This window comes from Panthera tigris, chromosome B4, assembly GCF_018350195.1.
Source record: "Panthera tigris isolate Pti1 chromosome B4, P.tigris_Pti1_mat1.1, whole genome shotgun sequence".
Classification (NCBI taxonomy): Eukaryota; Metazoa; Chordata; class Mammalia; order Carnivora; family Felidae; genus Panthera; species Panthera tigris.
This window is the reverse complement of record NC_056666.1, coordinates 118,180,528-118,194,123: the sequence shown is the minus strand read 5'-3', so window position 1 is coordinate 118,194,123 and position 13,596 is coordinate 118,180,528. Positions and strand designations below refer to the sequence as shown.

At 40.5% G+C, this 13,596-nt stretch overlaps 1 protein-coding gene across 6 annotated transcripts in view; it reads right to left on the bottom strand.

Annotated features, from left to right (window-relative positions):
* TMPO (thymopoietin) overlaps positions 1-10,687 on the bottom strand; it is a 30,997-nt gene extending 20,310 nt beyond the window's left edge. For 3 of the 6 annotated variants that reach the window (XM_042992961.1, XM_042992962.1, XM_042992963.1), the window contains exons 1-2: positions 10,139-10,671; positions 1,287-1,413 (exon numbers count right to left, since the gene is read on the bottom strand). In XM_042992961.1, coding sequence (XP_042848895.1) covers positions 1,287-1,413; positions 10,139-10,417 — 406 coding nt within the window. In that variant the 5' untranslated portion in view covers positions 10,418-10,671. Of the gene's footprint in view, positions 1-1,286; positions 1,414-10,138 lie in introns of all 6 variants that reach the window. The other 3 variants (XM_042992960.1, XM_042992965.1, XM_042992964.1) reach the window with 3 other exon arrangements.
* Positions 10,688-13,596: the final 2,909 nt, after the last annotated feature.

Here is a 13,596-nt window from a genome sequence, read left to right as displayed (position 1 = left end):
CCTCTCTCTCCTTCTGCCCCTCCCCTGCTTATACACATGCTCTCTCGCTCCAAAAAAATTAAATTAAAAAAAAATTCAAATTTCCAGTGTTCAAAATTTTACATAACTTTGAAGACCAAAATAGACCTTTCTCATCTTGAGGTTACTGTCAAGACCCTCCAGAATTAAAGCAAAACCAGCCTTGCAAAATCACTGACAGTAACCAAATGATGGAAATCCAGTATATTATATTAAGTTCCAAGTTGTCTTTTAGTTTGTTCTTTAAGGGATCATTCTTGAATTCCAGTCAAAACAAGACTTTAAAAATGTTATTTAAAAAAAAATTTTTTTTAAGGTTTATTCATTTTTCAGAGACAGACTGTGAGAGGGGGAAGGGCAGAGAGAGAGGGGGAAGGGCAGAGAGAGAGGGGGAAGGGCAGAGAGAGAGGGGGAAGGGCAGAGAGAGAGGGGGAAGGGCAGAGAGAGAGGGGGAAGGGCAGAGAGAGAGGGGGGAGGGCAGAGAGAGCGGGAGACACAGAATTTGAAACAGGCTCCAGACTCTGAGCTATCAGCACAGAGCCCGACGTGGGGCCCAAACTCACTGACAGCGAGTTCATAACCTGAGCTGAAGTTGGACGTTTAACTGACTGAGCCACCCAGGTGCCCCTAGAAATGTTAATTTTAATGATAACTGAAAATGGGTACTATGCTAAGAATTGATGGAGTTCCTTTTTTTTTTTTTTTTTTTAATGTTTATTTATTTTTGAGAGAGAGAGAGAGACGGTGGGAACTGGGGAGAGGCAAAGAGAGGGAGACACAGAATCCGAAGCAGGCTCCAGGCTCCGAGCTGTCAGCACAGAGCCCGATGTGGGGCTGGAACTCATGAACGGTGGTGAGACTGTGACCTAAGCTGAAGTCGGATGCCTAACCAAACTAAACTACCCAGGCATCCCTAACTTGAGTTCTATTAACAAATCCGTCACTAATTTATTAACTTGGATGAATTTGGCCAGCTGTGTCACTTCAGATTTTCCTCAATTGTCATGTAAGACTCCTATGTCTCACCAGGTAGCTGTGACATGAGCACAATATGAAATAATTTCAACAACAGAGGTAATCTTGGAGATTATCTAAGTTCATTTCTCTCATTTTATTTTCCTTATTTATAGTTAAAGAAATTGTGTCCTGGTCATATAAATGATTAATGACACACTGGTCCTTAGAACCTAAACTCTAACTGCTAGACAAGACAGGAAAACAATTTGGGGCACTTACAGAAAAGATAACTTGAAATCTTACCAACTTACCCACAATAGGACCAGGATTCACTCCATATTTCACAAGCTGATCCAAAAGATCTTCATTAGTGAGCTCTGTTACATCTAGATCATCTTTATCTTCTAGTCTGGGTTTATCAGTTTTCTTTGTGGCTTTCTGTAAACAAAGTCCGGTTATCATTTCCACATGAATTAAAGTGTTCACCTATTTTATAAGTCACACTGTATACAATATAAACATGCAAATTCACCCTCCAATTTATAGCTTTATTAGGCCTTAGCAATTTTATTAAGAGCAACTCATTATTTGAAGATATTTTTTAAGTTTAATTGTAACAACTCAAATTTTTAAACATTACTATTAAAAACAGTTTTGGCTTACCTATCTAAAGAGGAGGTGGCGTCATCAAAAATTCAAAAGTAAACAGCAAGGGTTTAAAGACTTTCACCCAGATAATCAGAGATACAATTTACTACTACTGACCACTTAAATAATCCTTAAAAATTTAAATTATTCTATAAGAGCTTACGACTTTACCATAAAGATATTTCTTAGTTATATTTAAAAATGATTTCCTTTAATTTAAACAAGCATATCAGAATCTATGAAACCCAGGTGAATATTCAGTACTTTAGTAGCCGGTGTCTGACCACGAAGGAAGTCAAACTTTTTGACTATCACCTCTTGGTACAGCTCTGTCAGCACATTTAGTTCTATATGACTGTTTCACTTAGAAAAGTTCAGAGAACATGGAACAAGCTTTGAGAGAAATTTCAAAGGAAGTTTTCAGCATAACTTAAGCAATGGCAGTATTTGCTGGAAAAATATAAACCTTCCAAGGTTAAACAAGAGAAGAAAGCAGAAGTGTGGGTGTCTTCTAGAGTTATGGCAAATAGCCCTACAAAATGCCTCAGTAACCCCAGAAAGCCTCAGAGAATTGAACAAGAAATAGCTGTTTGAATAATGGCTACAAGTATCAAAGTCAGTTTAGGCCCAAATTTCTATTTTGGGCAAATGAGTCAATACTGTGTCTTTCAACTGCCTGACTCAGGCAGAGTATGTGACTCTTGTTCACGGGGTTGTGAGTTCGAGCCCCACGGTGGGTATAGAGATTAATTAAAAGAAAAAATAATGCATTCTAGGGGTGCCTTGGTGGCTTTGTCAGTTAAGTGTCTGACTTCAGCTCAGGTTGTGATCTCACGGTCCATGAGTTTGAGCCCCACACCGGGCTCTGTGCTAACAGCCCAGAGCCTGAGCCTGCTTTGGGTTCTGTGTCTCCCTCTCTTTGTCCCTCCCCTGCTTGTGCTCTGTCTCTCTCTCTCTCAAAAACAAACATTAAAAAACTAAAAATAAATACTGCATTCTAGAAATATTTTATGCAAAATGGTGAAAACCATAGTTGTATGGACTGCTTACTTTCAATGATGCTGAGGGGGAGAAAGAAAAATCAGGCATGATTTGGCCATGTATTAGAATTTCTATTTTTGGGGTGCCTGGGTGGCTCAGTTGGTTGAGTGGCAGACTTTGGCTCAGGTCTTGATCTCATGGTTTTTGAGTTTGAGCCCCACATCAGGCTCTCTGCTGTCAAGACGGAGACTGCTTTGGATCTCCTCTCCCCCTCTCTCTACCCCTCCCCGCTTGTGCTCTGGCACTCTATCTCAAAAATAAACAAACATTAAAAAATAAAAGAATTTCTGAATGAAATCTTGCCATTTGTAACAACATGGATGGAACTAGGATATTATGTTAAGTGAAATAAGTCAGTCAGAGAAAAAGTATCCCATATTTTCAATCATATGTGGAATTTGAGAAACTTAACAGAAGACCATGAGGGAAGGGAAAGGGAAAAAATAATTTCAAACAGAGAGGGAGGCAAACCATAAGAAGACTGTTAAATACAGAGAACAGGGTTGATGGAGGAGAGGCAGGGGAGACAGGAAAATGGGTGATGGGTATTGAGGAGGGCACTTGTTGGGAGGAGCACTGGGTGTTGTAGTAAGTGATGAATCATGGGAATCTACTCCCGAAGTCAAGTGCACACTGTGTGTTACCTAACTTCACAATAAATTATATTTAAAAATAAATAAAAAAATAAAGTTATAGGATTTCCAAAAAGTAATTTTTTAGCAAAATTAAAATTTGAAATATTTTATATAAAGCAAGATTATGAGAAATTATTTTTTAAAGATAACTGCTAATAAGAATAATGATATCGATTCAAGAGAAATCTTTTAACTAAAAAATTGCTGTGAAACTGATGGTACTTTCAGAAAGCTTTAATACACATATTGTGCTAGTTTAGGATCAGGCTCAAATCTTTAAGCAACTTACACATTGATATCAAAAGTTGCCAAGAATCTAAGAGTTTATACATCATAGCCTTGCATTCTTTAAACACTTTTTAAAAATCAAATAGACCAAATCTTGTGTTAGTGACCTACTTGAATTTTCCAAAAAAGTGTGGACAGGTTGGGAAGAAAAACTTCCTTGTATAACATACTTTTAAATAAAAGAAAATCACCTCCCACTCTAAGAATGTTCAAATTCTACTATCAACAAAACATTCAAAAATTTTAATTCTTACAGAAGCCTGAGGTTTTCAAGAAATCTCTTTCTTTGGCACTCACCAGTTCCACCTATTTGTTTTTTTTTTGTTTTGTTTTTTTTTTTTAACGTTTATTTATTTTTGAGACAAAGAGACAGAGCATGAACGGGGGAGGGGCAGAGAGAGAGGGAGACACAGAATCAGAAGCAGGCTCCAGGCTCTGAGCCATCAGCCCAGAGCCCGACTCGAACTCACACCGCGAGATCGTGACCTGAGGTGAAGTTGGATGCTCAACCGACTGAGGCACCCAGGCGCCCCAGTTCCACCTATTTGTAAACATACTTTATCTTCTCCAGAAAAACTCCTTGAGCAATAGTCCCTAAATCTGGCTTGTTATCAAAACCTCAAAACTTCTGGAAGTTACCCCTATTTTAAAAAGTCTTAATTAACCCCATTCTGAGATCTAATCTTGGGCCTGAGAATCTGTATTTTAATGTGTATCTCAGGTGTTCTGGATGCAGCATTTAAGAGGGTAGCAGAAAGAAGAGGCACTGTCATATTCATAATGTATCCCAAGCATCTAAAATTTAAAAAGGACTGACAAAGGAGTAGGTAGTTGATAGCTGTTTTCTTGAATGAATTAATGAGTGTCATCTGGGAAGGGAAAAATAGGTCATTCTTAAAAACCCATTTCTTATTAAGAAATAACAAAGACTTGGGGTGCTTGGGTGGCTCAGTCGGTTGGGCACCTGGGTGGCTCAGTTAAGTGTCCAACTTGGGCTCAGGTCATGATCTCACAATTTATGGGTTCGGGCCCCGTGTTGGGCTCTGCGCTGACAGCTCAGAGCCTACAGCCTGCTTTGCATTCTGTGTCTCCCTCTCTGTCTCTCCCCTGCTTGTGCTCTCTCTCAAAAATAAATAAACATTAAAAATTTTTTTAAAATAACAAGGGCTTATCAAATCAAGCAGAAAACCAACTCTTAATATTTTCTTAAAACATAATGAAAGATTACAGCTGTACAAAGAAATCTTGAGGCCAACAAACCAGCTTATGCTAAGTCAAGCAAAGCAGGAGTTCATAACAGGCTACCTGATTTTTATTTTTAATTTGTAGGGAGAAAAGTTCCAGAAATGTAATGCCATTTAGAAAAAAAAAATTTTTTTAAACATTTATTCATTTTTGAGAGACACAGTGCAAGCAGGGGAGGGCAGAGAGAGAGGGAGACACAGAATCCAAAGCAGGCTCCAGGCTCTGAGCTGTCAGCACAGAGCCAGATGTGGGGCTCGAACTCACAAACCATGAGACTATGAGAATTTTATTCCTTTAAGTAAAATCACATACTCTTAGTTTCATTCAGTTAAAAATACTAGGTACCTAGTATGTGCCAGGCACTGTTCTCCAGTTTCTTCCCAACTACCAGATGATCTCTAATGTCTTTTTCAACTTTAAAATCCAACAGTTCTTTGATATCACCTATGAGCTACTATTATTTTCATATTTTTAAGTTTTAAGTAGGCTCTATGAGCAACGAAGGGCTTGAACACATGACCCTGAGATTAATAAGAGTTGCATGCCCTACTGACTGACCCAGCCCGGAGCCCCCAGCTACTCCTATTTTTAAATTTCTACCATTAGTAGCAAGATTAGTATAACAATAATTATTTTTATAAAATAGATTCTACTGAGCACTTAGTATGTACCAAATTGTGTTCTGAGTACCTTCCTTACATGTATTATAGAATCCTAAAGATCCTATGAAATAGATACTAACACCCCCATTTTACAAGAGAGGAAACTGAAGTTCAAAGATGCACAGCTAACTCTAGCAATATAGTAACATTTGAACAAAGTATGCATACATCACTTTCACAAAGTTACCTCATCCAATTCTGAAAAAAAAATATTATGGTAACATTGTATTGCTCTGGCGCTAAGTAAACACAAAAAATTTCAGAAATCACATGTTTTAATAGGGATCAACTGCTGAGCACTAGACACCTTAACAAATTATCTCTTGTAATCCTCAATTAAGTAGCTACTAGTAGTTACTAGATTATTCCTATTTTCCAGGTGAAAATTGATCTGATAGGCAATGTTCATCGTTCAAGAAGGTCCTCTGAATAAGTGTCAGAGCTGGAAATTTAATGTACTATATAACTCTGATTCAGAAGTCCACACTTAACACCTTATTGTAGACTATGGTAGTCAATTTATGATTTAATTAACATACTTTTTACTGTTGTCCTCCATGTCTTTAAATATTTCTTAAGAATTCATGATCCACTTGATCAGACCATTCAAGAATGCTATGCTCCATTAGATTCTAAATAGCTACAACTGCTTTGCACCTTAGAACAAAACGGCAGATTGCCAACTTTTTGAATGTTTATTTTTCTGTCTGCAATCCAGGTAATTTTAACACCTAAAAATGCTGGTGTCATCAAGATGCATAAAATAAAAAGTTTAAAAGAAAACTAAAACCAAAACCCAAATTTTGAATATGCTAATATTTTTGTCATATCACACCAAATGAATCTAAGAAACCATGGCTATGGCTGAAATGGAAAGGGGTTCTCCTTTAATTAAAAATATTCTGGGGCCCCTGGGTGGCTCAGTCAGTCAGGCATCTGACTCTTGATTTTGGCTCAGGTCATGATCTCTCAGTTCGGTGAGTTTGAGCCCTGTGTTGAGTTCTGTGCTGACACTGCAGAACCTGTTTGGGATTCTCTCTGCCTCTCGCTGTTCTTCCCCCACTTGTGTGTGCTCTCACAGTCGTGGGATGGAGAACCATGTAGGGCTCCACTCTGGGCATGGAGCCTGCCTGGAATTCTCTCTCCCTCTGCCTCTCTCCCCCACTAGCATTCTGTCTCTTAAAAGAAATGAACATTAAAAAAAAAAAAAAAAAAAAAAAACCCAACTCCTCATAAACCCATGTTTAAATGGAAGGCAACTGCTACGTCTTTGGTCAAATCCACAGTAATGTTTGATTTATTTTTAAAATGTTAAAAGCTGGGCCACCTGGCTGGCTCAGCCAGTGGAGCACATGACTCAATCTCAGGGTCATGAGTTCAAGCCCCACATGGGGCGGGAGCCTACTTTAAAAAAAAAAAAAAAAGTTAAAAATTTACCACTTAGGGGCACCTGGGTGGCTCAATCGGTTAAGTATCCAACTCTTGGTTTCAGCTCAGGTTCTGATCTTGCAGTTCATGGGTTCGAGCCTCGCACCAGGCTCTGCACTGATTAAGGAGTGGGCTTGGGATCCTCTTTCTGCTTCTCCCATTCTCTCTCTCAAAAACTAAATAAACTAAAAAAAATTTAGCACTTAAAAAATCTGCCTAATCTACAACTCTCCAACATAATTTGACTTTCTCCTAGGTTATAAATACTCTTAAAAAAATGTAACTATATTGTTATTACATATAAGGCTAAAATTGCCATGATATAAAATATTGTACATATAAGAGGAATGTGCCATGGAGAATAATTTCATCTATTATTATAGATACCCTAAGATTCTTTCCCTCTCAACTCAAGATATTTTTCCTATGCCTGGTAAAGTCTATCAGATTCCTAAGTTAAATTATAAGTCACTTTTACTTAATGTGCTTTAAAGCAGAAAATGATGCTACTGACCAAATAATCACTATTAACTTTTTCAATTTGTTCATGCCATTAAGCCTGGCCAAGGCTTGGGTATTTGAGCTTCAAATACCCAAGGCAGAGAAGACTATGGCTTCTATGCCTATGAAATAGTTTTCCTCTATACAGACTAAAACATTAAATGAAATATAAAGGGCTTAGCATGCCACTGGACATTGTAGATTCTATTAAAATGTTAATTCCTTTCACCCAGAATTTATTTGCATGGTGCTGATCAACTCTGGTAACATGAGAAATTTGTTAAGATAAAACGTGTAAATAACAAACATGACATGATCAATTAACATACCAAAAAAAAAAAACCCCAACAAATTTAAATAATGATATGGTTATGGTTGGCAGGGTCTGCAGAAATCAATCTCTGGTTGTTAGAGCACTTGGTAGGAACTCAAAAGTGTTGGATAACTGAAATTTTTACACCCCCAAGAAAACAGGGTAGATTGGGACATACTTTAAAAAAATTTTTTTTTAAGGATTATTTATTTTGGAGAGAGAAAGAGGCACAGTGCAAGCAGGGAGGGGCAGAGAGAGAGAGGGAGAGACAGAATCTGAAGCAGGCTCCAGGCTCTGAGCTGTCAGCACAGATCCCAATGTGGGGCTTGAACCCAGGAACCATGAGATCATGACTGAGCCACCCAGGCAGGACATGCTTTTTTAAAAAACTGGTGTTTTTTTTAACGTGGTATTATATTAGTTGGGAAATATTCTCTAAACATCAAAACCAAGATGATGTATTCTCTAAACATCAAATATTCTCTAAACATCAAAACCAAGATGATGGTATTTTTTAACGTGGTATTATATTAGTTGGGAAATATTCTCTAAACATCAAAACCAAGATGATGTTTTCTGTTTAAAATGAATCCTAAAAATAAGAACAGGGGTGCCTGGGTGGCTCAGTCAGTTGGGCGTCCAACTTCGGATCGGGTCAGGATCTCAGTTTGTGGGTTCAGCCCCACATCGGGCTCTCTGTTGTCAGCACAGAGCCCGCTTGGAGCCTCTCTCTCCCTACCCCACTCTCTTTTTCTCTCTCTAAAATAAACATTAAAAAAAAAATGAATAATCCTATCGTAAACACAACCAAGTACTTTCATGGCTCAAGAATACGTTTGCACAGAGACACTATAGAGTTCTACAGAAGACTTTTTTTTTTTTTTTTTATACAGAAGACTTTTTTAAGTGTGCTGATTTAAATGGAAAAGATTGCACTTCCAACAAAATCTTGACTAAAGTCATTTGAATATCTTTTCCAGAGGGGTTGGAGAAAAACAAGACAATGGATATGCTTTACTTTGAAAGTAAATTTCTCTTTATTATGGAGAAGTAAGTTGGCTTTCTTCAAATCCACAAAAACAGACATCTGAAGCAGTAAGATGCAGTTGGTCTTTTATTTAATGAATAAATATTTGACACTACTACGTGCCAGGCACTGACTTAAGACATAAGATTTTCAATTTCTCTAGAGCCCAGGCTAAGATTTTCAGTTAAACCTACATCTATTACATCTTTCTCATTCCCACCTGGGCAGTCCAGAAAAACACATCAGAGTTTTAAAAACTAAAGTTAAACAACACAACTTCGAAAGAAGCAGTACTTTTAAGTTATCAAAACTCAACAACTCTAAACTCCACAATGTCTTACAAAGTTACATCCAATCACTAGTTTCAACTACACTCTCATCATGATTTGAAATGTGAGAAGTAGGCAGTTCACACAAAGCAGCATATAAAAACTCACAGAAAAGCAATTCTGAAACAAAACATGAGTCTGCCAGAACCAATCTGAGATTTACCTAGATTTAGATATTCCAAATTGCAGTTACTGACATATCAGAATGCCAAGAAATAAGTATCTCCGGGTTCTGAAATCTCTCCTTTTCTCATGCAAAATTTACCAAAAAGGGAAAAAAATACAAAATCCAAGCCCTTAGAAACTAGAATTTCCAAACATCTGAGTGTTTATAACTGCTTAAAGATGTTAAGTGTTCATTTCAATTTAGAGTAACACTGCCCCGCCAAAAGACGGCCTGTTGCTGGACAAACAGTAACAAACAAGAAAAACAAAAACCGTTCAAAAAGCCCTCCATATGCAAAACCATAAAAAGGCGGGAATTTCATTATTTCAAATTTTGGTTAGAAATGAATATGTCACAAATTGCCCTCCAGGGAGCGCTCTGGGCCTCGGTTACCAGTCATTTCAGTTAATAAAGCGGGAAAACGTTCGAACGTAACCTACAGCAGTTTCAGGCTGACCCTCAAGGGCTTTCGAATCCGGCACAGAAGTCGCCGTCGAAATACCACTCTTGGCGGTCAAGGAACACCGAGGTACCCACGCGCACCAATCACCCCCGTCACAGAAGAGCAAACGCCAACTTCACACCTTCCAGACACACACCCGCGAGCCCCGCGACCCCAACTTCGCGACTCTCCCCCTCCAGCGACCTCCCCTTCCAGAGCCTGCAAGCCCGCGGCGAAGGAGGCAAAGGAGCCGAACCCTGCGTCCGCAGACCAAAAGGCCAGCCTCCGGGTTGGGCGTGGGGGCAGCCCCGCCGCCCAGGAGGCCCGAGGGGGCGCCAAGGAGGGAGGGCGGCGAGCGCGCGCGGGCGGCGGAGGTGGGGGGAGGAGGGCGACAACCGCCAATCGCCCGCCTTTGTGGCCCCGGCCGGGCGTCCTTACCCTGCCGACGGCGGCCCGGCTGCGGCCTGCGACCGCGGCTCCGGAGCCGAGGACTGGGGTGGGCTCGCGCTCCTCGTCGCTGGAGAAGTCCGGAGGCCCTTTGCTGTTGGCGCCCGCGGCGAGCGGCGGCCGGTTGCGCGCCGTGAGGTGCTGCAGGTAGAGCTGCACGTATACGTCTTTGCGCTGCTCCCCGACCGGGAGCGTCACATTGTTGGCGACCAACTCACTCTTCAACTTCTCTTTCGTCAGGACCGAGGGGTCCTCCAGGAACTCCGGCATCTCCGCGACGAATCCCTTTCCCCGCAGCCTTCACACCCGCCGCTCACGCCGGCGCGCTCGCTCCTTGCCCGGGGGCGGGGGGGACCGCGCTGTCGCCTCTGAGCCTCACGGCTCCCGCCCGGGAGGAGCGCCGCAGAGCAAAGCAAAAACTCCCACACACAAAGCAAAGCAAAAGCCGGACACAAAAGCCCACCGAGCCCAAGTGCGGACCAAGTGCGGCTAAGATAAGAGCCCCCACTAACCCCAGCCCACACACTACACAAGCGAGGAGAGAGCAGCTTGTTTCGCCCACGCCCCAAGAACGCGCGCCGCCATTGGCCCGCGGTGGGAGGAAGCCGAGCGGTGATTGGTGGGAGCCCTCGCGCGGGTTCCATTAGCCACGGCACGGTGCGAGAGGTGGTAGAAACGCAGTTTAAAAGCCGCTCGGGCGGGAGCCTTGGAGGCTTGGCCCGTTTCTGTTTCCCTTTTCTCCACCCTTCCCCTAAGACGCTGATAAGGGACAAGTAGTACTCTTCTGTGTGCGGTTTCCTTCCCCCGCCCTGCTTGAGAAGAACCTTTCCTCTCCAGGGTCGCTCGCCTTCGAAGGGGCCGAGTTTCACGCCAGCTGCGAGGACCAGGGGCTGGGCCTTTCTCAATCGTAGGACACTGATTTACAGAAGAATGACCGCAGCCTTTCCTTCCCCATACACTCGCCCTGAAGGGAAAGAAAAGGAGCGACGCGTGCTCTTCGGCACTCCTCTTCCTTGATCTGTTTTACCTGTGGGGATCAAAGGGGAGAGCAAGCAGTTAAATCCCTCTCTCTGCTTGCGAAGGCTTCTTTTGTTCCTGAAATCCAGGAAAAGCAAAAGCTAGACTCCTGGGCACTTTAAAATGCCCCCGAATTTGTGACAAAATTGTATCGTCAAATATTCTATTTGCTTCTTAGCCTACAGGTTGGGACGTTTATAAATTATTTAATTTTGAACAGATGGGGCACAACTGCATTTTTGTTGAGAGCATCTCTGGATTAGATCCTTATACCCATAAGTATCTTACCATAACTTAAACCTAATGTTAAATAATACAGCAAGACGAAGCGAAACATCTAGGAATACTTTAATGGGCAACTTAAGATAACGGAGATGGTGCATACCTAGATTTTAATCACAGAGGACCCTGGTGAGCTATAATCAGGACGGGAATCCTAATCAAACCCATATTACTGATCCATATAAAAAGTCTCAGAAATTTCATGAAGTTAAAATGTCTTCCTGAAAGCAAATGCCACTGATGACAAATACTTGTGTTTCTTACGAATATAGATGTTCCAAGATGCTTTCTTCCAAGAAAGAAACTGACCTGAATCATTTCCCTAGAATTCTGACCTCCAGACTGCTTTATAAGCTGCTTAAAAAATTTTTTTAAATGTTTATCTGATTTCTGCATGGTTGTTTAAATTTGGGTAAGTTTTTAAAAAATGCCTTCACTAAAAATGTTACCTGTGAGTTAAGTCATTTTATTTTGCTCAAATTGGGGAGACATTGTTTAATGATGGATTCTTTAGCTAGGGGCAATTTTATATTTATTTTCTAAAACTCAGTTTTTACAGATATTTAAGCAATAGTAATAAGCTCAGTAATACAAATTAAAACATTTTAACTAGCAATTTATTTTGTACATTTTTAGGATGTTTTGTGAAATTTATCTCATTTTTCTCCCCATGGCTTCCCTGGGCACATAAGCAATTGCATTTTTCTTCATAGGCGGAACTGAACTGAGAGGCAAAGGACCATGAGTTTGCACTGACTGGTAACCCCACAAATTAATTAATGCACGTGGGACAGTCCCAGTCTGCATAATCTCAGCAATGATGGGTCTATTCTACCCTAATTGAATTAGCGAATTATCCTGCTATATTGTTAACTTGCTAGGGGAAAAATTTGGCTCTGGCCTGACTGTACTAATAGTTTTTAAGAGGTAGGTTTTGCTGCTGTACCTGAAAAGGGTCAGAGTTACCAGGGCTATATAGGATGTGACCAGGGTGGGACATAGAAGAGTTCTGGGCTCTGACTGCTGCCGTGTCGTCTGAGGATACCTGAGCAGCTTGGTCCCTGAAATAGATCCTTAGAGAAGGAGGCATCACTGATCCCTGAAGATAATATTCTACCTAAATTTTTATGTGAGTAGAATACAATGCTGAAGTCACAGAACCACCTGAGAATGGGGCAATGGCTTTTTTCATAGGGTCCTTGCACCACATATTTTTCCATTTTCTACGCAGTTTAATCCTTGGAAACAATAATTTTTCCTGCTTTGCAACCACAAACCAAAAAAAAACCCACAAAAAAATCACCTGTTGAGTCTGCAAGGTGTTTGTGTTTTCAAGTTGTTTTAAATAGACACAATACTATGCCTTACAGGCCAACATTAAAGAATGTAATTCTCAAAGAACTGCATTCTAGGGGGCATGTGACTCTTGATCTCAGGGCTGTAAATTCAAGCCCAGCGTTGGGTATAGAGATTAAGAAACAATCTTTAAACAAACAAACAAACAAAAAAACCCACTACATTCCAGATGCTTGAAATGAATATTCCTTGAGCAAAAACAATTTTCATTCCCTTTCATTAATTAACTCTTCTTTCTTATCTCTAGACACTATCAATTGGAGGTTACTTGCAGATTCTACAACCATGTCAGTAGACATGGTTGATATCGTAAGCTATCAGACATTGAGATTGCCTTTCTACATCACAAAGTCATGACTTGTCAAATTCAGACTTGGAATTGTCCTACACACATCAGGTATATCCCCAGAACTATTAATTTTTAGTGATGAAGGTAGCTTTTGCTTTTACTCTGCTGTAGGGCTCCTAAGTAGAAGTTATTTGTTTCTTCATACTCCATGTATCTTAAGACCAAGAGGACAGAGCCTGGGTGGCCTCTCTGTTCCCAATGACTACTTCAAAACTATTTCTCCTCTTTCCTCCTTCAAAAACATTTGAAGTTTATACACCTGACTAAATCACCCTTTACCATCTTTATCATTTATCAACCTGACCACTCTCCCTCAGATATTATAGGCTGTTTTTCCTTGCTCTAGGTTTCTCCACCATCCCTGTCTATATTCTCTGTGAATTTAACATTTTTACAGGTGGACCATGCAACCAGCACTTGGCCTTTTATTTTTATTTATTTTAAG